At 35.3% G+C, this 26,575-nt stretch overlaps 1 protein-coding gene across 7 annotated transcripts in view; it reads left to right on the forward strand.

Moving 5' to 3' along the window:
- Nucleotides 1-26,575, forward strand: part of PHF14 (PHD finger protein 14) — a 200,780-nt gene that overhangs the window by 64,093 nt on the left and 110,112 nt on the right. For all 7 annotated transcript variants that reach the window (XR_011437823.1, XR_002807436.2, XR_011437822.1 and 4 more), the window contains exon 14: nucleotides 10,865-11,033. Coding sequence is in view for 3 of the 7 variants with exons in the window: in XM_023639286.2 (XP_023495054.1) it covers nucleotides 10,865-11,033 (169 nt within the window). In the remaining 4 variants the exon portion in view is untranslated. The remainder of the gene's footprint in view (nucleotides 1-10,864; nucleotides 11,034-26,575) is intronic.

A 26,575-nucleotide genomic window follows, 5' to 3' on the forward strand; every position in this document is an offset into this window, starting at 1 on the left:
ACATTTGACATATGTTTCTGAATTAATGTTTTCATTAACTTAGGCATATTGAATACTACAGATGTTTGATAAAATCTTGTGATATTTATGATGAGTTTTATTCTTTCCTTAAGTTTAGTCCAAGGGAGAGACAGATGTTCAAATTTTAATAGGCTGATTCTATATAGGAAGAATATAGGACATGGGAAACTTTGGGATGAACATGAGTTTTCTCTTTATACAAATTACCTTTCTAGTTTTAGAAAAGAATGAATCCCAGATTCTTAAATGGTAATCTACACAAAAAGTCATGGGTGTTTCTCAAACACATCAGGCAAGCTTTTTGACCTCATTGTTTTATCTCATAAAGCTACCTATGTTCATTTTATTAGGAAGTTTATGTTCTTTTACCATTGTCACAGAATTGCTTTTTCTTTTTTCTTTCTTTCTTTTTTTTTTTTTTGCTGAGGAAGATTCACCCTGAGCTAGCATCTGTGCCAGTCTTCCTCTATTTTGTATGTGGATCAACACCACAACATGTCCGCTGATGAGCGGTGTAGATCTGTGCCTGGGAACTGACCCCGGGCCACCCAAGCAGAGTGCGCCAGACTTAACCACTAGGCCATGGGCTGGCCCCTCATAGTTTTTTTTTTTTTTCAGTTTGTCTTGAGACACTCATACTGATCTGCTCTTTTCAAATATAGTGGAGTGTATTTCTTTTGATTTTTTTGTGTGTGTGGTGAGGAACATTGGCCCTGAGCTAACATCTGTTGCCAATCTTCCTCTTTTGCTTGAGGAAGATTGTCACTGAGCTGACATCCATGCCACTCCTCCTCTATTTTATGTGGGATGTTGCCACAGTGTGGCTTGATGAGCGATGTTAAGTCTGTGCCCGGGATGCAAACCTGTGAACCCTGGGCCTCTGAAGCGGAATGTGAACCCAACCATTACACCACTGGGCGGGCCCCTCTTTTGATGTTTACGTGCTTTCGAAACCAGAATTTAGGAAGAAACTGCTCTAGCTTATAAGAATTCCAGCAGTGTTCAAAAGCATCTTAGGTGGGTTTCTAAATTGAAAGCCAGTTTGGTAGTCTCCAGGGCTGGGGCGCTTTGTCATCATCTTGAACATGGAGTTGTACAGTTTTCTCCTTAAATGAAGTTATGAACTTTTCTAATACTGCTCTCCCTGCAGAGCTCGGGTTTCCAGTGTATGAGAGTTTCTGGAAGAACTTCAGATGGAGGTGTATAGCCTGGGATGTTTTAGTGAAAGCTCTCCCTGAAGGACCTGAACTACTTAGTGTCTTATGCATTGGTTGTAACGTTTTAACGTAAAAGTAGAAACTAATATTGCAGCAAAGTGAAGTCTTCAATATCTTCTAGTTTCTAGTGCTTACGTTTCCTTTGGCCTCTAAAATCAACTTAGTTAGCTTTGCTTAGCAATTAATTGGGTTTATTAATTTTGGAGTAAGTTTTAGAGAACTATTATTTTCTTTAGTGTATCTCAAATGTGAGAGGCAATTTTTACTTTTTGCATTGTAACATTTTCAGTGTATTTTTGAAGTTATGTTAAAGATCATAAATACTAAAAAATTTCACTTCCTAAATATTTTACTATTATCTATGCTTTGTAGTTTGTTTAAGCCTATTGTATATGTATGGTAGAAAAACTGTGTAATGGTGTGCTCCCATGCATCTTTTCCCCATTCTCTGTGTTCTCTGATGCCATGTTGGTAGCTTGAAATTGACCATGGTTAGGAGGATTCATGCTACGGAAACTGGCAGATGCTACACATTAGGACTTTCTCCCATGGAGAGCCAGGTGTTAGATATTTACTAGCACACTGCTGCCTAACCTCTGCTGTAGTCTTTATGTAGTTCTTAGTCTTTTTCTTAGCGAAAGAGGTCTGTTACTGGATCCTTATCTGGTGACTGAACCCCAGTTTTTGGCTTAAATTTCTATAAAGCCCACTGGATTACTCTTCTGAATGTCACTGGCTTCTGCTGTCTTTATGCTATTCAAGCTTGTGGTAACACCCTTATTACCATATCCCCCTTATGCTCACTGCTAGCTAGAATTACTATGCAATCTGTTGCTTTACGTCTCAGATACCAAATTCTGCTTGGTAGACTGTTCTAAGCACCTTTTATCCAGCTTTTTCTTCTAGTATCAGCATTGCTTTCCTGGAGATACCAGTTCTAGATCTGGGTACTTTCTGGTTGGTCCATCCCACAATAGTTCATGGACTATGCTGGACTGATTTAAGACATGTGACAGGAAAGAAGAGATGGATAAAGATACAGAAGTAATTATTGGTGGAGTGGAGGGAAGTTAAGTGAGTTCACATTAGACAGGCTCTGACTTTTCGTCTGTTGAGAGGGGAAGGACCTGGGATGATGATGGGAACTTGAGAAGAGAGGAGATAGTTTGCAACAGCTATTGTGGAAAAAAGCACAGATAACTGACTTGCTGAGGCTGTTTAGCAAGCATGTCCAGTGAATTAGTTTAGTAAGTGTGATTAATTGATTTTTCTTGAGTGATGCTCAGCTGCCCAGGAGCAGGAGAGAGGAACCCAGGAACTTCTTAGGTTGGGTTAGGGTTGGGTAAAGCAGATGAAGAAGGATGTTAGATGAGTGAGGAGTTTGGTAGGGGCTAGAGGAGCTGGTGAAGGTGTAATCCAGGCTCCATTTTGTTTGCACCCACTCCCAGTGTTTGAAATATATTTTGCCTCACTTTTAGTTTCTTTTCTTGTTTTTTTCTTTTTTAATTATTTTATTGAGGTCATATTGGCTTACAACATTGTGTAAATTTCAAGTGTACAGTATTATGTATCAGTTTCTGTATAGACTGCATTGTGCTCACCACCAATAGTCTAGTTTTTGTCTGTCACTGTACGTAGGTGCCCCTTTACTCTTTTCACCCTTCCCCCACCCCGTTCCCTTCTGGTAACCACTGATCTGTTCTCCTTATCCATGTGTTTCTCTTCCACATATGAGTGAAATCATGCAGTGTTTGTTTTTCTCTGTCTAGCTTATTTTACCTAGCATAATACCCTCAAGGTTCATCCATGTTGTTGCAAATGGCACAATTTTGTCTTTTTTTTTAATGGCTGAGTAGTATTCCATTGTGTATATATACCACATCTTCTTTATCCATTCATCTGTTCATGGGCACTTGGATTGCTTCCACGTCCTAGCTATTGTGAATAATGCTGTGATGAACATAGGGATGCATAAATCTCTTTGAATTGTTGATTTCATGTTCTTTGGATAAACACCAAGTAGGGAGGTAGCTGGATCATATAGCATTGCTATTTTTAATTTTTTGAGAAATCTCCATACTGTTTTCCACAGTGGCTGCACCAATTTACATTCCCACCAGCAGTGTATGAGGGTTCCCTTTTCTCCACAGCTTCTCCAACATTTGTTATGTCTTGTCTTATTAATTGTAGCCATTTTGACAGGTGTGAGGTGAAATCTCATTGTAGTTTTGATTTGCATTTCCCTAATAATTAGTGGTGATGAACATCTTTTCATGTGCGTGTTGGCCATTTGTATATCTTCTTTGGAAAAATGTCTATTCATATCCTCTGGCACCCCCCCCCTTTTTTTTTTGTGCGGAAGATTGGCCCTGAGGTAACATCTGTTGCCAATCTTCCTCTTTTTGCTTGAGGAAGATTGTTGCTGAGCTAACATCTGTGCCAGTCTTCCTCTACTTTGCAAGTGGGATGCTAATATAACATGGCTTGATGAGTGGTGCGTAGGTCCATGCCCAGGATCCGAACCTGTGAACCATGCGCTGCCAAAGTTGAGTGCTTAACCACTCTGCTACCAGGCTGTCCCCGTCTGCCCATTTTTTGATCGAGTTCTTTATTTTTTCAGTTGTTGAGTTGTATGAGTTCTTTATATATTTTAGAAATAAACCCCTTGTTGGATATGATTTGCAAATATTTTCTCCTAGTTGGTTGGTTGGTTTTCTTAAAATACATAATTTTGCTAACTGCCCTACATTCTTTTTAAGACAAGTCTGGTGGGGTATAAATAAATAGTCAGGGCTTGATTTGTTAGAGTAGCTCAGGAAGTAAATCTTTTTTTTTTTTTAAAGATTTTATTTTTTCCTTTTTCTCCCCAAAGCCCCCCAGTACATAGTTGTATATTCTTTGTTGTGGGTCCTTCTAGTTGTAGCATGTGGGACGCTGCCTCAGCGTGGTTTGATGAGCAGTGCCATGTCCGTGCCCAGGATTCGAACCAACGAAACACTGGGCCGCCTGCAGCGGAGCGCACGGACTTAACCACTCGGCCACGGGGCCAGCCCAGGAAGTAAATCTTTTGATTTTAGAGAACTAATCTTATGTTTCCACCACCCATCTGATCAGAATTTGTCTTGCCTTTTCTAATTTTTTAAATAATACTATGAAGAGTATTGTTTGAAAGAGAATTGAGTAATATTTATTATATCTTTTTATTCTCTGGATATACCGTTTTTTTCTTTTAAGATGAAAAGAAAATATATAGCATAAACCCTTCTGTGAAGAATTTACAGAGGTTTTTTCCTGTTTTTTTGATAATTTATCCTTCCCTTCCCCCAGTAACTCTTAAATTCAGATGTAGTTGACATGTAACCTTGTATTAGTTTCGGGTGAACAACATAATGATTTGATAGATGTATATATTGTGAAAAGGTTACCACAATAAGTCTAGTTAACATCCATCACCACGGATTTTTTAAGATCTACTCTCTTAGCAACTTTCAAATATGCAGTAGAGTATTGTTAACTATAGTCACAGTGCTTTACACAATATCCCCAGGACTTATTTATCCTATAACTGGAAGTTTGTACTTTTTGACCACCTTCACCCTTTTCGCCTGTCCCTCCTACCCTCTGCCTCTCGGAACCACTAGTCTGTTCTATGTATCTGAGTTTTTTTTTTACTATTCCACATATAAGTGAGATCATACAGTATTTCCCCTTAGTTATTCATTTAGCATAATGCCCCCAAGGTCCTTCTATGTTGTTGCAAATGGCAGAATTTCCTTTCTTTTATGGCTGGATAATATTCCATTGTATATATATGCCACGTTTTCTTTATCCACTTATCCATCCATGGACACAGGTTGTTTCCATATCTTGGCTGTTGTAAATAATGCTGCAGTGAACATGGGGGTGCAGATATCTCTTCAAAATAGTAATTTCATTTCCTTTGGATATGTACTCAGAAGTGGAATTGCTGGATCATATGGTAGTTCTATTTTTAATGTTTTGAGGAATGTCCATACTGTTTTCCATATTTGCTGCACCAGTTTACATTCCCACTAACAGTGCACAAGGCTTCCCTTTTTTCCACATTCTTGCCAACCTTGTTATCTGTTGTCTTTTTGATGACAGCATTCTAACAGGTTTGAGGTGGTATCTTATTGTGGTTTTGGTTTGTATTTCCCTGATGAAGTTTTATGTAGGCACCTGTGAAGATTTTCCTCTAAAAAGAGAGGAAAACATGGCAAAAGGTTTAGGTATAAGAAAAAAAGCTATTGCTGTGGAATCTTTGAAGATTGAAAGAGGTAATTTGTAAAGGAGAAAAAAGTAAATCATGAGTTATGTATAATATTTGGGAAATGAGTGTCACTGAATTTTTTAATGTTTAAGTATTCATAAAATCATTTTTATTTGATTTATGCAAATAAAGTTCTCTGCAAATTAAGTTAGTATACTTCCTTGTCTTAGCATTGTTGTACAATAAAATTATTTTTCCTTAGTAGTTAAGATTTTTAAAACCTCCTTGGGTAATCATTCTGAACATGTGTTGTAATGTGTGGTGCTGGAGATGAAGAAGGTATAGCAAATTGAGAAAAATCTCTTGGTATTTCAATATGAAGCTTGTTCTTTTGTATAAATTCTGGGCATGAATTTTTATTATTTATACTTTAAAAATCCATTTTTACTTAATTGAATGTTTTCATTACTTAAGGTTACCTTATCTTTAGTATCATATATGCAAATAATAAATTACAGGATTCTCTTCCTTAGTAGAATATATTAAGTAAAAGTATACAGGATTAAAGTGAGGTTAGCTCAATTCATGGATAATGGAAGCTTATGGGTTATTAAAAGAAATCAGGTATGTGTTTGGCAGTATGAAAGATAATCATGACTTTCCCCCAAAATATTATTTAATTTCATTGAATTGGACAGGCATGGCTTTACCCTAGGTTATTATTTCTTGGGATCTTGTGTACTGATTAATGTAGCAGAGACGCTTTTTTGTATCTTAAAGGATACTTATAAGATGGAGACTGTAATGTTTAATAGATTGTTGAAAAAGTTGCAAGTAGCATGTCCGTCTATCTTGATTCTGTGTACTACAAGTATCGTATGTCACTTGTCTTGAAATAGGAGTCGATAATTTGCTGCATTGGCAGTTAACATTTTGTTTTGATTTTGTAAGTTCTTCAATGCCTTGTGTGTTTGGGGTATAACATTTTCATTATCTGAGTACTCTCAACGCGTTTGTATGTCACCTAAATGTATTACTTTTGGGGGGGTTGAGAAGGTAGAGAATGTCCTGACAATATCATCACAAAATCAGAAAAGAAGGGAGAAATAATTAATTAAAAAGAAAACCCAAACAGTGATTCATCCTAAAAAGGTACTTGTTTCTGTATCCCAGAAATTCATGTGTATTAAAAGTGAATTGGAACTTGTGTGAAACTGACTACATTTCACTTCAACTGGTAGAAGTGATCACTTAGTATTAAGATTACATGCTGTATATGCAAGGAACTGATTCTTTTCTGTGCTATAATTTGATATCTTTCCATAGGCATTTCTGTTTTGATCGTCGTCGTGTTTATTATTATTCACTAATAATGTCTAACATTTGTGGGGTTTTCTCAATTTAACACTGCCAATAGATTATTTCAGAATATACTCACCATTTCAATTAGGAGGATCGGTGAGGTATTTATTTACTTCTCATACCAGCCTTTCAGCTTTTCATATGGGACAAAACAGAAACAATTAGTGTATTATACTTTAGTTGTCTTTTTATTTTGATGATAATCTGTGAATCCAAGGAATAAAGTGCTTGGTTGTTCTAGCAATAGATATGTAAAAATTTTTAAGTACCACATGACAAATTACTTCCTTGTTTTTTCTCTTATTGGCCAGTTTTTTTTGTGTGGGGAAGATTGGCCTTAAGCTAACATCTGTTGCCAATCTTCCTCTTTTTGCCTGAGGAAGATTGTCCCTGAGCTAACATTCGTGCCAGTCTTCCTCTATTTTGTCTATGGGACGCCACCACGGCATGGTTTGATGAGTTGTGTATAGGTCCGCGGTCAGGATCCGAACCTGTGAACCCCAGCCTGCAGAAGCCGAGCATGCTCGCTTAATCACTAGGGCACTGGGCTGGTCGCTGGCCAATTTTTTTAGTGTTAAAATTTTTATTCAACAATTTTGCTTAAATAGATGGGAATTTTAAGATATTAAAATTAATGCCTTAAATATTAATGTGCATTTTAGCAATTAATGTGTAGTAACACAAATGGCACTTTGTATTTAACACTGTTATTGGAGTTCAAAATTTAAAGCTGTTACTTTTTAAAAATAAATATTACTTTGATATTAAGTTTATTAATGAGTGAGTGATGCAAATTTTGATGGAGCATGAATTCAAATGATAGATCTTTGAAAATACTTGAGAATTATAAGTTGCATTCAAGGGTACTGATATAAACACATGTAAACTAAATATCAGATATAATTTTATGCATTATAACCATTTTTATAAAGAAAATACTATAAATTGGACTTTTAGAGAATTACTTTCTGATCATTCTTTTAAGTTTAAAGAAAATATGTGAAAAAAATTTACTTTTAACAACTTGTTATGAATTTTTGAAATGGGCGTTTATAATTGGCAATATAAAGATTTCCAACAGTCATTGTGTAGACTTCTGCTGTTCAGATGTTAGCCACTAGCCATGTGTAGCTATTTGAATTTAAATTAGTTAAAATTAAAATTTAAAAATCAGTTCTTCAGTCACATTGGCCACATTACAAGTATTCAATGCCTATAAATGGCTAGTGGTTATTGTATTAGACAGTGGAGATATAAGTAATTCTCACATCATATAAAGTTCTGTTGGACGGCACTAATCCAGACTGAGGTTTCAGTTTTAATTATCTTTTAATATTAGTCATTGGTTATTTTCAATTTTTTTTTTTTTGTGTGAAGAAGATTCCCCCTCAGCTAACATCTATTGCCAACCTTCCTCTTTTTTGCTTGAGGAAAATTCACCCTGAGCTAATAACTGTGCCAGTCTTCCTTTATTTTGTGTATGGGTCACTGCCACAGCATGGCCACTGACGGGTGGTGTAGGTCTGCACCTAGGATCCAAATCCTCGAACCTGGGCTGCCAAAGCAGAGCGTGGTGAACTTAACCACTATGCCACAGGGCTGACCCCCCTCTTTCACTTTTGAAGCACAGTTTTGCTGGACGTAGGATTCTAGGTTGACAGTTTTATTTTTTGTTTTTTGTTTTTAACACTTTGAATATACTGACCTACTGTCTTCTGGCCTCCAAAGTTTCTGATGAGAAATCTGCTGATATTAAGAATCTCTTGTGTGTGACGATTCTGAACTTCTTTCTTTCTGCTTTCAAGATTCTATGTCTTTCTCTTTGGAAAGTTTGATTATAACGTGACTTGGCATGGGACTCTTTGAATTTATCTTACTTGATGTTTGTTGAGCTTCTGGGATGTTTATATTCATATCTTCCATCAAATTTGAAAAAGTTTTCAGTCATATTTTTTCACGCATTCTCTCTGCCCCCCTCTCTCCTTTCCTGGGACTTCTACAGTGTGAATGTTGGTTCACTTGTTGATGTCCCACATGTACCTAGGCTCTCTTCACTTTTCTTCAATATTTTTTCTTTCTGTTCCTCAGACTTGATAATTTCCATTGTCCTATCTTCAAGTTTGCTGATTCTTCAGCCAACTCAAATTTGCCTTTTAATCCCTCTAATGAATTTTTCATTTGAGTTATTGTACTTTTCAGCTCCAGAATTTCTTTTTGGTTTATTTTTAGATTTTCTCTGTCTTTATTGATGTTTCCGTTTTGTTCATACATTATTTTCTTGACTTTCTTCACAACCTCCTTTAGTCCATTGAGTGTCTTTAAAACAGTTGTTTTAAAGTCTTTGTCTGGTAGATCTGCCATCAGGTCTTCTTCTGAATAGTTTCTGTTACTTAACTTTTTTTCCCTTAAATGGGCCATACTTACCTGTTTCTTTGAATATCCTGTGTTTTCTTGTCAAAAACTGGACATTTGAATTTAATGAGGTGGTAACTCTGGAAATGAGATTCTGCTTCACCCCCAGGGTTTGCTGTGTTTTGTTACTGTTTTTTGTTGTTACTGTTTATTTGTTATTCTTGTAGGCTGTGTCTGTGCTGAGGATCAGCCTGAGGTGTAAACTTATGGTCTTCTCATATCTTTTCTGAGCCTTTCCCTCGGCAGGCGTAGTAACTTTCTAATTTTTCCCATAAAAGTACTTATTTTTGAATGTCCTAGTCTTTTAATGTGTTGCTCCGAAAGAGGAAAAAGAGAAAAATGAAGATGAAGGATAAAGAGTTCCAGTCTTTTAAGTCCTGGAAGTCACTTCAGACCAAGAGGGAGGGGATTGCAATGATAGGGTGAGGTCACCCACCTCTTTGTCTCCACTACTGTGATCAGAAGCAGCAGTCAGCGATCAGAGCACAGATCCCTAGTATTTGGAGGAAAGGGTTTGTTTTGTCCACACTGGCACTTACCAGCTGTGTGCAAGCTACTGTAGGAACATGTGCACAACTGCCTGCTGTATAGCTTGGGGTGGGGGATGGGTAGCTGCTACTGTACCAAGAGCTGAAATTGACCGAAACTAACTGCGGTTTACCTGTGTAAGCCTTTCCCTGAAAGTTGCAAGCCTTCAATAGACTCCAGAGTTCCAAAAAAGTTACATCGGAAGATTTCTGCCAGTGCAGTTGTTTTCTAGGTGGAGAGACAGATTCCTGTTGCTTTCTATTCTGCCATATTCCCCCCACCTATTTTTTATTTTTTTGGAGGAAGATTGGCCCTGAGCTAACATACGTGCCCAGCTTCCTCTACTTTATGTGTGGGACACCTGCCACAGCTTGGCTTGATAAGCGGTGTGTAGGTCTGTGCCCGGGATCCAAACAGGCGAACCCTGGGCTACCCAAAGCACAGTGTGTGGACTTAACTGCTACACCACTGGGGGCCGCCCCAGTTTTAAAAATGAGCCTCCCATTTTTAAAAATGCTGCTTTAAAATATTGTCTCAATAAGTAGACTTATATTTCCTCTTTTTGTGTGAGCCACCAACTAAAATGATTGATTTATTTTTTTCAACACTTCTTAGAGTCTTTTTCTACAGAGTTTTCTTAGTTGATAAACTCTAGTACAGCTTGTCTTTAAGATTAAAAGATGATATAGATGTGACAAGCAGTAGTGTCAGAGTCAGGGAATGACTTTGATTTCAGGTACCACAGTATATGTCACTTAAAGAAAAGTCATGATTTCCAAAGGAAAACTACCTTTTTAATCAATGTTAAATCTCTTATATTGGTTCACTTAAACATATAGCATTATTGTATGTGTTCTATGATACTTAAAGGAATACATGGAATTGCTTTATATATTATATTTACTATTGTCATTTTTATAGCAGTGTGTGTGCCTTTCTGTATATATAGTCATTGTATACTTTCTGATCACATATACCCATGTATATCTCTATACATTCTTCATATATACCTAAATTTTGTATTTTTAGAAACCATAGCTAATGCTAGGAAGTAAAAATAAATGTGTGAACTTAGATTTCTTTCTTTATTTAGGCAGTGTTCAGAATGTGACCAGGCGGGGAGCAGTGACATGGAAGCAGACATGGCCATGGAAACCTTACCAGATGGGACCAAACGATCAAGGAGGCAGATTAAGGAACCAGTGAAATTTGTTCCACAGGATATGCCTCCAGAACCTAAGAAGATTCCAATAAGAAACACGGTAATTTATTCCCTATTAATCATAAGCATCACAAAATTCTAAGGCCAGAATTTAAGAGGTGAGAAAGACAAAGGGTGAACATATACTTAGGAGGCAAAAGAAGAAACGTGTACATTGCTGTTGGTTATTCTTGAGTTTATTGTTTTACATTATGAAATATACCATACATACCTGAGAATTTATAGTTTATATATTCAACTTAAAGCATAATAGTAATGAACACCTATTGTATCCACCAACCCACTTCAAAAATAGGACATTACCAAAGCCTTTGAAGTCCCCTGTGGATCCCTCGGTAATCACATTCCCATCCATCTAGCCCAGACAGAGGTCACCTCCTTCCTCAACTTTATATTTCTCATTCTCTTCTTTTTTTATACTTACACATCAAATGTATGTATTTATAAATAATACCGAGTTTTGCAGGTTTTGAATTTTGTATGAATGAAGTCAATTTTTTTCTTCTGTTATTAGATCCTGTGACCAACATTATATTGATTTGATTCATACAGGCTGATCTGTATAGTTTCACTTCCTTTATTTTCACTAACTTGTACTTTTTAGTTGAAAGAATAGATCATTATTTATTTTATCTTTTGTTCTATAGATCGGCAGTTTTGTTGTTTCCAGCTCTTTTGTTCTATGAACAACTCTGTTTTAAATATTTTTGTAAATGTCTCCTGCAGTGGTAACAAGAAATTAGGGTATATGCCACGATGTGAATTTGCTTAGTTATAGGACGTCTCCATCTTCAGTTTTGGTAGATAATTCCAATGTTTTCCAAACCAGTTTACTCTCCTACCAGCTGTCGACTGAAATAGAGTCTAAGTAAAGGTTAAATAAAGGAGTTTATCTGATAATCAAAATGAGGAACTTAAGTCCAAGGAAACAGCCCAACAGTATTCTGAGGAACTGCTCTGAGGTCTGCAGATCTGAGTGCAGTTTACATACTTTTTAACACAGGAGTGTATGTACAGGAAAGGGCTTACACATCTAATATTCATATACTTCAAAGATGGCATAAACAAGAACTTTTTGCAAAGCAAAGTCAAGGACCAGGGTCGTTACTTTCCCCCTCATTCTCTAAGAAATGCGGCTGGGAAATGTGAGAGCAAAGTACCCTTTATCTTTTCTTGTTGATCTCTCCCGCTGGCACCTTCAGTCATGAGGTAGGGGGTTCCAAAGTCATTCTGAACACAGACTTAAGATGGCCTGCACAGCTGCTTCATAGTACAGTGTCGATTTTTGTACTGGCTTGAAGCTTATGCAGCTCGCTTGCTAGATTTGCCTCTTAGACCAAGGAGGGGGTCCAAAAACTTTGTTCACACAGCAATGAATAATGTTACTGTTGCTCTCAAACTTATTTTGTGCAATGTTATAATGCTTTCCAATGTGATACATGTAAAATAATATATCATCATTTTATTTTGCATTTCCCTCAATGCAAAGACTTCGAGCATCTATTTGTATATTTTTGGTCAATTGTGTTTCCTCTTCTAGGAAACTTATATGCAAGGCTTATGCAAGTCTTTTCCAGTTTTTCCATCAGGTTGTTAGCCTATTTCTCATTGGAAATTCTTTGAGGTAGAGTTTAAAGAACTTCTTCCAGAAAGCGTTTATATTTGTTATTACCAGGTACCTGGGAGCTCTTCCCACCTAGGATCACTTTTAATAAAAGTTTGGCTTGTGTGTCTTTTCCATTACACGAGTAGTGTGACTTTCTGCTCCAGACCCAGGAGGGCTGGCTTGCAGTTATGGATTCTTAGGGGAGACATTTTTTACTTTCTTACCTTGAGCCAAGGCAGACTCTTTTCAAAAATCTGCCTCCCCCTGAGGGAGAGGTAAAGATATTTTTAGGAGTTGTTGTCATCCTTTGTTTTGTTGCCTGTTTTGTTTTGGAGTCTTTATTTTTTTCCTTAAAGTAATAGTTTTCTCAAAAGTTTTCTTTAATTCTTTTTTAATGGTTAATTTTAATGGTTAATATAGTAACCATCTATATTGTAATCATTTAAAAGATCTTATTTAAGAGAAGTCACCTAGATTATTAAGTTTTGTGTTGGGGGTTTATTTGAAATTGATGAGGCAAATCTGGGAATTGTTATCTCTTAGATAATTGAAATAGTTAATTTTGGATGCTCTAAATTGATCAACTTGAAGTAGTTTTATTTCTAATTCCCACCATCTTAAAACACTTTTTAGGCTTCACAAATGTTTTGTTCACAAATGAACTAGAGAGAATTTTCCTTCTTTAAATAAGCCTGGTTGTTTCTGTTTCTAAAATATCTTCTGTAACTGTTTGATGCCAATACAGCTATTCTTACAATCTTAGAGAAAAGCTGTGATTACTTCATATGTCTATGGCTACAAAGATTATCCTCTTAGGAAACATTTTTTCTAGCTTATTGTTTAAAAAGAATCTTTAGGACTAGTATTATCATCTTTAACTTTGGAGTTATCATATAGAGGGAAATTTTGAGCATATTATAGTGACATTTGTATGCCCATAGTTCAGTATTACTTAAGATAAAAGAGGATCTTATTTTTTTCTGATTTACCTGTCTACTTCTCCAGCCTAGAATTATAAAGAAGGTTTTAAATTTTCTAATTTAGTCCAATTCCTTTCATCTTATTCTTTGTCTATAGTTTTTTTGTGTAGAAGTTTTAGTCTTCTTGTAGGTAGATATTGGTGGATAAAACATAAGAAAGGATTCTATGGCCAGTAATTTTAGTAAATGTCGTGTGGTTATTTTGTCTCTTGAAGGATTTCAAATGCATACTGGAGCTATGAGAAATACTACTGTTTAGAAAAATGATTAATTTTCCTTATTCATCCTTTTTCTTAACTTAGTTTATCCAAGAGCACTTTTTTCAGGACACATATTTTATTGTAGCATAGAGTACCATATGAAGCAGCTTTGGAAATGGTGTTCTAGAGGCCATGGATTACTTGCAGCAGGATCACCTGGGGTAATTGTTAAAATGTAGATTTTGGATCCATCGTAGAGCTAATGAATTAGAATTAGGGGGTTGGGCTAAGCAGACTTCTTAGGTTTTATTGTTACGCAGACTAAAGGTTGAAAATAACTATCTAGATAACATTTATGATTATTACTCTTTTCCTTCCTTCTTCCCTCCCTTCCATCAATCCATACAGCAACTCAGAAAACCTTTAATGAGCATGTTCAGTTGGCAGGTACCTGATCAAGGGATGTAAGAATGAGAGATGCAGAAGAGAGTGATCCATCATTTTGATCTTGATCCTACCATTTAGGCTGAGTTCCTATTGTTACCTTAATTTTATGTCTGTCATTTTTGTTTCAGAGTTTTATTAACATTTAAAATTATTAGATGGAATGGCTAAAAGTGAGGCGCTCTCGTTTCTTAACATTCTGGTAATTGTGGGAATTGAGGTGTATGACTGCCTGCTAGTTTGTTCAAGTACCTTTCATAATAAATCATTGCTTTATCTCCTCCTTTTAAAAATTTTTAAACTGTTGTTCCTAATATCTTTTTAGTATTATGCTTTTTATTCTAGTATATATATTACTTTTTGGGATATTGCATCCTTAAATTCCTTATAATTGTATTTTTGCTTTTGTTAGTTTTATTTTTCCTGCCATTATTGATTAAAGTGTAGTTCATTTCACAAGTCATATTATTCTATCAAAATTTTGAATAAAATTTTACCTTCATGACATAGAGGATTCATGACATACCCTAAGTTTTAATTTCTCAATGCAAAATAATATATCACTCAGTAAAACTGTTAAATAATCATTTGTTCTATAACTTTCTATTTCTGTTAAATTTGTTATGTTCCCTTGGGTTACAGTGATAACAATTTTTAGAAAAATAGTTTTGGTTATTTCATGCTACTAAGAGTGATTTTTCTCTTGTTTCATGTAATCCATTTTGTAGGGTATGTGAATTGGTATTCTGTTAGAAAAAATTTATTTTTAAAAATTCTGACTTTACACTAAAGTGTAAATAGCACTTTAGTCTCTTTTTTGAAGGGTTGTCTCTTTGGAGTTGTTCAAGAACCATCAAAAATATGAAATAATCAGGGCTGGTTTAGGTGAATTCCCATTTTTATTGAATAGTTTTTCTCACCCCCTGTTTTTACATTCTTTTTATACTTTATATCTTTATTTTTAAAAATAATATCATGGTATGGTAGTAAAGGAGTGACAGGGAGAAGGAAGGGATTCACATGTTGGAATATTTGAGTAAATCCTGGTATATTGCTACTATTAATTTAACTTCTGTTTATCCATATTGCTAATAAATCCAACCATTTTATTATTTTGTATTTCTTTCTACTACTTGACCGTTGATATTTTACTTCATTACACTTTTCAAAGGTAGGTAAGTCAAAAGAGGATGTAGGGGGTTAGTTTACTTTTAAACAAGACGGTTTAATAATAATACCTAACATTTGTTGAGGACTCATCATATGCCAGACACTGTACTAATCTTCCATCCTACTCCCCATTTTAAAAAATGTTAGTGTTTGTTATAACTCCTGTTTTAGTGAAAATGAAACCTGAGGCACAGAAAGCTTGCGTAAGTTAACTGTGATCTCACAGATAGTAAGCAGAATAGGACTTGGACCCAGATAACTTAAAATTGGAACTCATGTCTTTTCTGAGGTCTGTAGAAGAACATTTAATTGATGCACAAATGGAGCTGTTGTAAAACACATGGTTGTTAGGTAGCATCGTTGAAGATGTGGTGCTCTGATTTGATAGCACAATGTTCATGTGTCTTTCTGCAACATAGTGATATCTATGGGAAGCCAGGCACATATCCCCTTACTAACTTTCATAACTGAGTTCATTCACATTCAGTATTAGATGTGACATACTTTTCTTTGTACTTTCAATTGAGTGTGAACAGTTTTCCTTTTCAAGCTTGTGCAAGAGCATTGCATCAGTCCTATCAATCACAGTATAATAAGTGTAGAAGTTAATAAAATGTTTGAAGGTTATTCTACTTTGAGGAAATTGATGTTTAAAAAATCAAGCAAAAAGAAAAGAAAAGGGCTGGCCCCGTGGCCAAGTGGTTAAGTTTGCATGCTCCGCTTCGGCAGCACAGGGTTTTGCCGGTTTGGATCCTTGGCGTGGACGTGACACCACTCATCAGGTCATTGTTGAAGTGGCACGCCATGTAGCACAATCAGAGCCACTCACAACTAGAAGATACAATTATGTTGTACTAGAGGGCTTTGGGGAGAAGAGGAAGAAAAAAAAGATTGGCAACAGATGTTAGTGCAGGTGCCAATCTTAAAAAAAATGAGAAAATTAGAAGCAGCAAATCAATAAGTACACTGACAGCATGTGTATATATGAACTACTAGTATATGTTTATTTTGCTGTTCTTCTATGTTGGTTTGCTTTTTTCCCTCCAAATTTTGGATACTGTAACACCTGCTGTGGGAAGAAAGAGTGCATGCTTTTGTATTGAGAGTGAAGATGGAGAAGTACATAGTGGTTTTCTTTCCTATTTTTTTTCTTTGCTAACTAGTCACTCCAAATCTATGCTAAAGCATTTGGCTTACTGCATCTCAGCTTTTTTGATTAAGCAATGAATACCTTTTTGCTTTGTTCACTTGGTTTGATCAGTGTTAAGAGAGATGGGCCCATAGGCTCCATCTTTGTGCTCCGCTACCTGCTTTGTGCCAAACAAGGCTGCTGTTAGAAGAATGGGAGCCACTTTTCCCTGCTGACAGGCACTTTCCATTTATCATTGCCAGAGAGTGCAACGGCGGATAGAACACTTCGGCAAGCCTTACTATATTTTTATTATTTGGATACTGAAGAAAGTCATTTTTCATTTCATTCCACTCTGGTTTCCTTAATAAGGATTTATAGAAATCTGAACGAATACAGCGTATTTGAGACAGTAGATTCAATAAGATATAGATGCTTTTCAAAGTGAGTAGTCCCAGTACTACTTTTTTCTCCTAGATTTTTTTCTACCCAAAGGTGATAAAAAGATTGAGAAAAGTTACTTGAAAAAAATTATGGCACTAAAGATTTAGTGTTTAAAAAATGGGTTAAAAGAGCTATTTCTAAGTGTACGAATGAAAATACTATGCTTTCAGAAAGTGCTCTTCCTGTGTAAACATGCAGATTCTCTCTCATATTTTAATGTTATCTCGTATTTAATTGTTAGGTTACCATCAACTTCTTTTTGAAATTTATTATTCTGAATGTTAGAATTATTTTTAAATTAAATTTTAACTATGAAAGTAACTTGTGAATACTTTTTTGTTGTAAGAAATTCAAAAATGTAATTAAAGTCTCCCTTGACTTTCCTCCCAACATTATCCTTCCCCAACCCAATTCACATGCCTTAAATCTACCTTTCTTACAGGGGTACGTATTTTGAACTTTAATTGTCTGGCATTTCTTTGATTTATTTGTCAAAAAAATAAGAAAAAAAACATCAGTGAACGATATGGAAAAGTAGTAGGGGGATTGTTCAAGAGACATAGAAATAGTCAAGTATTAATAAGTAAAAGAGGAATGATCTAGTTTTAGACAATTCTTCACATATTGTTTGCTGCTCCAGAGAGATGACTTTGTAACATCTTCTTAAATTGGCTCACAGTATTTCAGCGTCTCAGTAAGCAATATTCTCGTTTTATAACTGGGTACAAATAAAAGGACTAAGTCTAAAGGAGAAAAAGGATCAAAAAGCATACTTTTATTTAACTTTTATCTGTTATTTACTGTGTATTTTATATTAATTGAATTGTCATAACTACCCTATGAAGTAGTTATTAATATCATCACCGTTTTACAAATGAGAAACTGAGGCAAAGAGTTTAAGTAACTTTCCTAAGGACATACAGCTTCTAAGTGGTAGAGCCCGGAATCAAACTTAACTAGCTCCTGAGCTCATACTTTTAACCACTTTATTATGCTGCCTTCCTAGACAAGATTACTAGTACTTGTTCCTGGCACGTCTCTTTGGGCCAAAATCACAGGCTCCTCATGCTTCCAGCAGCTTAGTGACTAGGGGTTTGGTGAGGAAAATGGAAGTCATTTTGTGGAGAATTATGGGCTTATACCGCTGTTGGCATAGCTGGGAGTGTGGGTGTCAAGAAAGCTGTGACCATAGGTTGGAGGAGCTCTGCTGAACATCAGGGAAATTTATTGTCAATGAAATATCTGCCCTGAAGCACCAAGCAGGTGGTGGGAGCTGACATTAGGTCAGCAAACTTGATGGTGGAGATCTCAGCCTGAAGGGCACTGTTGAGTGGATGGAAAAATGAGAGTATGTGGGGAAGTCTCCGTAGCCTGCCAGGACTGTGAAGAGGGAGCCAGCGGAAAGGTCTGCAAGGCTGCAACATCTGAAATAGCTGAGCATCTGACTCCCATGACCTCCTGAGAAAAATGGCTTTCACTTTACTTATCTGTTTCAAGTCCGAGGTTACTAACATGGAACTATACAGGGGAGGGGACTGTGGGAAATGTGGTCTCTAGTTTTAGACAGAGTAGGGAAGGTGGTGGTGGTGGTGGTGACGGTGGAGGTGTCTGCCAGATTGAGCACAGATAATCTAGCATAATAACCAACTGCACTTTAAAAAAATGTCTAATATAGTCCTTACTCGGCCCAGGGTAGGTACCCTAAAAAGTAACATTTCCAGATTCCTCTTCCCCTGCCCCATTCTCTTTCCTCTTTGAGGACTGTGATATTGTCTTTTTCATCCATATTCTCCCAGTTCTGAGCGTTGTGCAAGGCATGCAGTAAGTTCTTGATAAGATGGTTAAAGGAATCACTGACAGCAAAAGTACACACAGTGACTTGAGTTGTAAAAGACCAAGAGGATAACCTCAGTGTAGGGCAAAGAAGGCCAACCTGAGCTTTTTAAGGGCTCAGCAGTATTTAAAGAGGGAAAGCAGGCATCTGATTCTCCCCTTAGCACCTCCAGAAAGGAATGCAGCCCTGTCAACACCTTGATTTTAGCCCAGTAACACCCATGTCAGAATTTTGACCTACAGAACTGTAACGTAAATTTGTTTTGTTTTAAGCCACTAAATTTGTGATAATTTGTTATGGCAGTGATAGAAATGAATATAGAGAGTGACTTCTATGTTTCTTTTCACATTTAAAACTGAATGGGAAAATGATTTATAACACTATATAGTTTTTACTTGACACCGTCAATGTTGGAAATGATGACACATTCATTCATACTTTGGAAAGTTCCATTAGTGCATACTCACTTGAATGCTTTATATCATTAAATGATATAGAGTCAATAGGTGGATTTTGCAATGTTTAGTTTTTTCATCATTGACGAAAATTGGAATAATTTTGTAAGTGGCATTTTAGCTTTATTTAGATATAATCTACACAAAAAATTTGGTTATTTAAGCAGTAATAGAAAATTGGTTTATTATTTTTTGAAGTTTGCTACAATTAAAATTAACTCTTAATCCAGTTATGGCTCATATTTTTTTATAATAGCTTTGTTGAAATATAGTTCACATAGCATACAATTCATCCATTTAAAGTTGTACAATTCAGTGATTTTTAGTCTATTTATAGAATTCTGCAGCCATTATCACAGTCAGTTTTAGACCATGTTCATCACTCCCCCGTAAAAAAAATTCTGTACCCATTAGCAGTGCCTCCATGCCTCACTCTCCCAACTCCAAGCCCTAGGAGCTATTAGTCTACTTTCTGTCACTCTGGATTTGCCTATTCTGGACATTCCATATAAATGGAGTAATGCAGTATGTGGTCTTTTATGACTGGACTTTTTTCACTTAGCATTATATTTTCAAGATTTATTCTTGTTATAGCATGTATCAGTACTTCATTTCTTTTCATTTTTGTATAATACTTCACTGTATGAATATACCAGATTTTATTTGTCCATTTGTCCATCACTTGATGGACGTTTATGGGATTTTTCTCCTCCATTTTTTGGTTGTTATAAATCACAATGCTATGATATTCATGAATTTTCACTGATCTTGGCTATATACCTAGGAGTAGAATTGCTGGGTCATATGAGAACTCTAATTTTTTTTTTTTTTTTAAAGATTTTATTTTTTTCCTTTTTCTCCCCAAAGCCCCCTGGTACATAGTTGTGTATTCTTCGTTGTGGGTCCTTCTAGTTGTGGCATGTGGGGATGCTGCCTCAGCGTGGTTTGATGAGCAGTGCCATGTCCGCACCCAGGATTCGAACCAACGAAACACTGGGCCGCCTGCAGCGGAGCGGGCGAACTTAACCACTCGGCCACGGGGCCAGCCCCATGAGAACTCTAATTTTAATGTTTGAGGAACTTCCAGACTTCCAGAGTGGCTGTACTATTTCTAATTCTCAACTGCAGTGTATGAGGGCTCTAATTTTTCCACATCGTTACCAACGCTTATTATTGTCTGTCCTTTTGATTATAGCCATACTAGTCGGGGTGAAGTGGTATCTCATTGTGGTTATGATTTGCACTTCTTGTTGGCTAGTGACACTGATGATCTTTGAAAAGAAAAAATGATGCAGCTCCCTTTCCCGCTCTGTTACCTGTGCTATGTAACAGTTCTAAAATGATGTTTCTAGTTGGACTCTTAAACAAATGAAAAATGACTGAGATTATACATGAGTTGTAAGGCGTTAATTAATTCTCAATTATTATTGCCATAATCCCCCAAGTGTAGCTCATATGAGCTAAGAAAGCAAAACCTAATGTGATATTATGATGAAGTTCTAGAAGGATACTCTGAGGAATAATAGAAGGATTATTCCCATGGCACTGTTTTCTTTTGCTGCCCTTATCACAATTGTAATTAAGTTTTTTATATGTTTATTAGTTTAATTAATGAAAGAACAGAGACTTTTTACATAATATAGATCTAAGGATTTATCTTTAAATATTTAAATTTCTATTACATGAATGCTAGGATAAGTTCAGGCAGTAAAACTGGGACCAACAATTAGAACTGTCTTACATTGGAGCATGCTGCCTTGTTCTTTGGACTAGTTGAGGCTACATGACTATCAGGGATATTTTTTGAAGGATTTTCTGCATTGGGTAGAGAGAGGATTATATGAAATAATATTTGATTTTAAGATATGCATGAAATAACCATGATTAAATCCAGATTCCTTTGACCTCTTTATATTGTGAGTCCTTCTTTACGTTTCTAGTCCAGTAGCCGTCTTTATTCTCACAGTTACCCAGCAGCCTAGTTACCCAGCTACCTCTTGCCTTCACTTACAATTCCAGTATCTTATCTGAATCCTATGTTTAGTCATTTTAGTAACGCTTTTGCTACCACCTTGATTCTTTTATCCTCTTGCTAATCTGAACTCTCTTTTTCCATTCCTGCCTGAGGATTGCAAGCATCACAATTTTTTTTAGTTTGTTAGGTATTTTCTCTATTTCCATCTTTAAGATAAATGTAGAGTTTTATATCATTATATTAAGGGTATTAAATATATGACTCACTCTTAAATTTAAGAACAATTTTGATTGTAGTTGAGATTTTGAGAGATCTGAGCAGTATATGGTTTTATTTTTATACTTCACCTTAGTTGCACTCACTATGTTTATAAATAATTATTCATGTAATTATTTCTTTGGTATCCATGACTCCTGGACCCGAACTCCACGTGGACAGGAGCTGTCCTGTTCACCACTGTATGTCCACTACCACAGGGTTTGGTTCACAGTAGGTACTTAGTGACTATATCACAAATGAGTTCTTTCCACCTTCCCTGTGGCTGTGCGTCTGAAGCCAGTGTACTTTGGAAGAGTCTTTCTTCTAGCCTTTTATTGTTAGGAAGGGAATTGCTACCTTTCTCCTTGTATATTAATCATATTTCATTGGTGAAACTATAGAATTACCATAAAGGCAGCCTGGGATACCTCTGTTTAAGTACCTTGTTATTTAGACATTTTCTCTGCATTATTTTTTATGTGAAAACTTTTCACTTGCTTTTAGGCAAAGACATTACTTTTGAAGAAAATATAAATTAGCTTACCCATGTCTCTTTTGAAGTTGCTTTAAAATTGATGTTTGTACTTTTTGGCATATTTTCTAATAGCTTTAATGTGACTTGAAAGCTTTCATATTTTCTTTACATTCTGTGTCATCTAGCAACTTTTCATCTTTTATACAAGTGCCAAAGGACTTGTTGGGACCTCTCTTTCCAGTAGTCTTTTACACACATGCATCATCTTCTTCTCTCTTTGAAGTTGTCAGATCTTTCTTCCTTTCTCATACATTTTTATTTTGTTTATATATCTACTCTTTTGGAAAATAAATGCAATAAAAAATCAAAGTAGTTTTTAGCAGCTTTGACTAAAACCATATTGTTTTTCAGGATGTACCATTTTTTATAGATCGTTATTTTGGAAGTAGACTTAAACACATGGTTAATCTGTTTTTCATCTTACTTAACACTGTAAATCAATAGCCTGTTCCAAGTGGCAGTCTTCATTTGAGAGATAATCAAATGTCCTAGAGTCTGTGTTCATTTTGTTTGTTTTTAAGCTACTTTTATGCGGATGCAAAGTAGTATCCTTTTTAGCAGGGTTACAGCTTAAGTCCTGAGAATTTGAAAATCTGGAATATGTTTTATATGTATATAATTTTTTGATGCTAGTTTAATGGTAATGTAGAAACATTTTGATTCTGCCTTATTGAAATGACTAAAGGTTCCTATGCATTATTTCTGTGTCTTACTTTGTTATCTTTGTACCGTTTTAATTAAATCTGGAAAGAAAGAGTTATGTTTGGCGGCTTTAGATATCAGAGTTATTATTGAGTCTATTGTCAGACTCAAGGTGACCTCAGAAGTACTAAACAGAATATATAACCTCTATCTGTCATATATCCTGAGAAGAAACCTTGGCAAACATTTTTCTGGTGAACTGGACCATAATTAACTCAGCTTGGCTCACATGGAAGAGATCCTCTGTGGGTGTCCTTAGCTGAAGGAATCCTATTCAGAACCCAGAGGTGCCTGCTGTGCTTTTGGCCTCTTGAAAATCTATCATTTTTACTTATTTCCAGGAGTATGAAATAAAGAGAATTAGGAATAGGCAGAGCTTCAGAATTTTACGTATTTTGAATATACCATTATCTATGAGAAGAGTTTTATAGGAACACATTTATTATGTGAAATGTATGTTTTTTATATTTTTAGGTTTGTGGTTATTTTAATTTATAGTGTTAGCCAAATGGGTCATGATTTTCTTTTTATTCTTCCGCGTATTTTCCTATCCCTCTTAATATAAATTAAATTAGATAAAAATACACCCTATAGCCAGTTGACAAGAAGGGAAAACACTCACTTTTGGTGATCACCATTCCATCTGTTGTATGCTGATAACTAGCAGAAACAGATGACAGACACTTTGTTCATACCTTGTTTCTATATATAACATTTTCCTTTTGAATATTTTATGAGCTTTAATATATAATTATTTTAAATATATTGTTTTATAATTGGAAAACAAATACTTAGTTTTTTAGGGGAAATATGTATATATATAAACTTTACATTGAGGCATTTTGAACACCTGTCAGACAGCTGCTGACATTTATTCCTCAGCATCGATCTGAGGATATTTAGCTTGACAGAGGTTTTCAAGTTTTGACTTAATTGTCATAATTAATATTAAGTTTGAAATTTTGCTCATGAATAAACATTTTCTCTTTTTATATATAAATTACATAGGGAGGCTTTCCTTAGATTTCCACTAATCACATGTGGCTTATTTATTAATTGTCATTTGTATAAATGTTGATTTGTCATCAAAAAGATAATGGTTAAATTTAGAGAAAATAGTGTACAAATGAATATGTGAAATGCATCTTCATGATATCAAAGATGTTGAGGCACTGTCTTTTAGTTTTATATTTAGTTCGTTTGTAAAATGAATCATTCTAACCTTGGAAAAATCCTCATGCATCTGACTTAATTGTAAATTAAAATAACCCCAGCTCTAAAGAATTAATTAAAATTTGTTACGTTTTCTAGTTCAAATGAGTGAAGTTATTGAAAGATCTAATTATTTGTTTCAGATGAATAAGCTATTAAGATGATGCTTCGTAGCTAAAAATATTTTTTCTTTTCTAATTTAGATATTTTGTCTCTACTACCATGCCACTCTCTTTGTGATGCTTTTATCACCTCCTGTTTCAAGTAGACAGATAAAGAGCCAGGTGATCTAAACAGCTTGGATTGTCATTGTTCCTTAGGCAAATAAAGTTCTTAAAAAATGGTAAAACAGGGCTGGCCCGGTGGTGCAGCGGTTAAGTGCGCACGTTCTGCTTCAGTGGCCTGAGGTTCTCTGGTTCAGATCCCGGGTGCGGACATGGTACTGCTTGGCAAGCCATGCTGTGGCAGGTGTCCCACATATAAAGAAGTAGAGGAAGATGGGCATGGATGTTAGCTCAGGGCCAGTCTTTCTCAGCAAAAAAGAGGAAGATTGGCAGATGTTAGCTCAGGGCTCATCTTCCTCAAAAAAAAAAAATGATGAAACAGAAAAAAATAAGAAGGTGTGAAGATTTGGAGCAAGTTTCAAACTTTCATTTACTTTTAGTAGCTTAATAATTGCAAAAGGAAGCACAATGTGGAATTGAACCCTCAACTGATCATTTGAACTTTAAGGTAATTTATCTGTCTTAAGATCTAAAGCACATACTTGTTAAATAAATTATCCCTTCTTCCACATGCTGTTTTCACCCTGCTGCCTTATTTATTTTGTTTCTAAAATAGTGTCAGCCTCTGTGTATATCATGAAGTGACCACTTGGTTATGAATACTTCTATCCATCTAAGTTAGGGCAAGTTCTTTGAAAACTGAAATTTATCGAATCATTTCTCCCTCTTTTTAGCTCCCCTTACGTTTTCTGATTCATTCAGGGATACCATGTTTAAGAGATCTTGTCTGTTGTAATCATAGGCAGTTATGTTGTCATGTTTTCAGTTGCTGCTGCTTCATTCAAACTAGAAAAAAACCCAGAGCTCTTAACATTTTCTTAGTTGAAGGACTTGGTATTGTCAAGAGTTGTGTTTGGATTAAATCTTATGTTTTTTTCCATTGGAAATGTTAGTGATGTGATAAATACTAAAGAAGCTTGCTGTTGTTTACTTTGGTAATGGATGATGCTAGTCATTGTATTGTAAGGGTACCAAAACGGGTAGAATATAGTGTCAACTTGAGATATTGAAGTTTCCTTTCTGTTGGGTATAATTCTCTGGTTTACTTTACTTGTTTTGAAATATAAGAATTTTTCGTTTAGGCATCACAGTGTTACAGTTTATTTAAGTATTCAAGTGAGAGTGAGAGATTTGCTTTCTCGTGATAATTTTGCTCATCTCTATTTGGGATTAAATTATTAATTTTGGATTTGGCATGCAAGAAAAATCACCAAAATGAGAGTTGAGATACCTGGATTTGAGTTTTATTTTTGTCAGTTACCTGCTGTGTGATCATCAAGTCACCTCCTGGGGCTGCTTTTTCAGAGCTTTAAGATGCTATTATTTCATGTTGAGTTGTTACCTTTCTTTTTCTGGCTGGAAATTGTTTATGTTGCTTATGTTTAGTTATTTAAAATTACTGCAGGAATACATCAACAATTACCATTTAGTAATAAATGCATTTAATTTAAAATGCTTGTTTTAGGTAATTGTAAATATACTCATTCATTTTAAAAATAGCACTTCAATAAAAAATATACGTAGTTGTATAAGAAGGAATTTATAAATATAGAGAAATGTAACCATGCCACTGTGTGATAGGATCACTAATTGACATTATGCTTTATGATGCTAATTATAGTATGGATATGAAAAACTTCCAATTGATGGAATCATACCAGATGTTTGAAGATTTAAATTATTAATCAGAAATGGTGAATAACTGTATAGAGTCAAAAGAATTGAAAACAAAATCTTGGAGCATTCATATATATACTTCAAAAATTAATTCAATGATTAGATGATTCAAAAACTAGATGATTCATTTGCTACTTTATTACCTAAAAGATGGGTTGAATGAAGAGAAATATGGAAATGTGTGAAGGCCTTTTCAGCATTCTTAGGTGTTTATAGAACTAAAATGAGTAATTTGAATATTTTCCTGTTAATAAAGGTCATTATTTCCGATCACCTTATTGAAATATCCTATATACATAAATTATGCAAATTGAAAAATAGAATTATTAGAGAAGGGAAGAATAACTTACTCTTTGTCAGTTTTATTATTTGTATTATCTAGTGTAATCATTTATGAGTTTCAGTCTAACGACTTATTATTTATTTCATTAAACAAATTTATTGAGCCTTTATGTAATACGTATTGTATTAATTTATTTGGGTCTAGAAAGGGGAATATGACCAGTTTTGGGATGAATTATGTTGGGGGACAGAAATTGAAGCATAAAGGACAAGAATGTCACAGAAGGGAAAGATGAGTATATAAAGAGCTTAGAACTTGGATAAATGTTGTCAGTATTAAGGACTCTTCTGCACTGATGTTCTCATACTTTAATGTGTGTGTGACTTGGGCATCT

This window comes from Equus caballus, chromosome 4, assembly GCF_041296265.1.
Source record: "Equus caballus isolate H_3958 breed thoroughbred chromosome 4, TB-T2T, whole genome shotgun sequence".
NCBI lineage: Eukaryota > Metazoa > Chordata > Mammalia > Perissodactyla > Equidae > Equus > Equus caballus.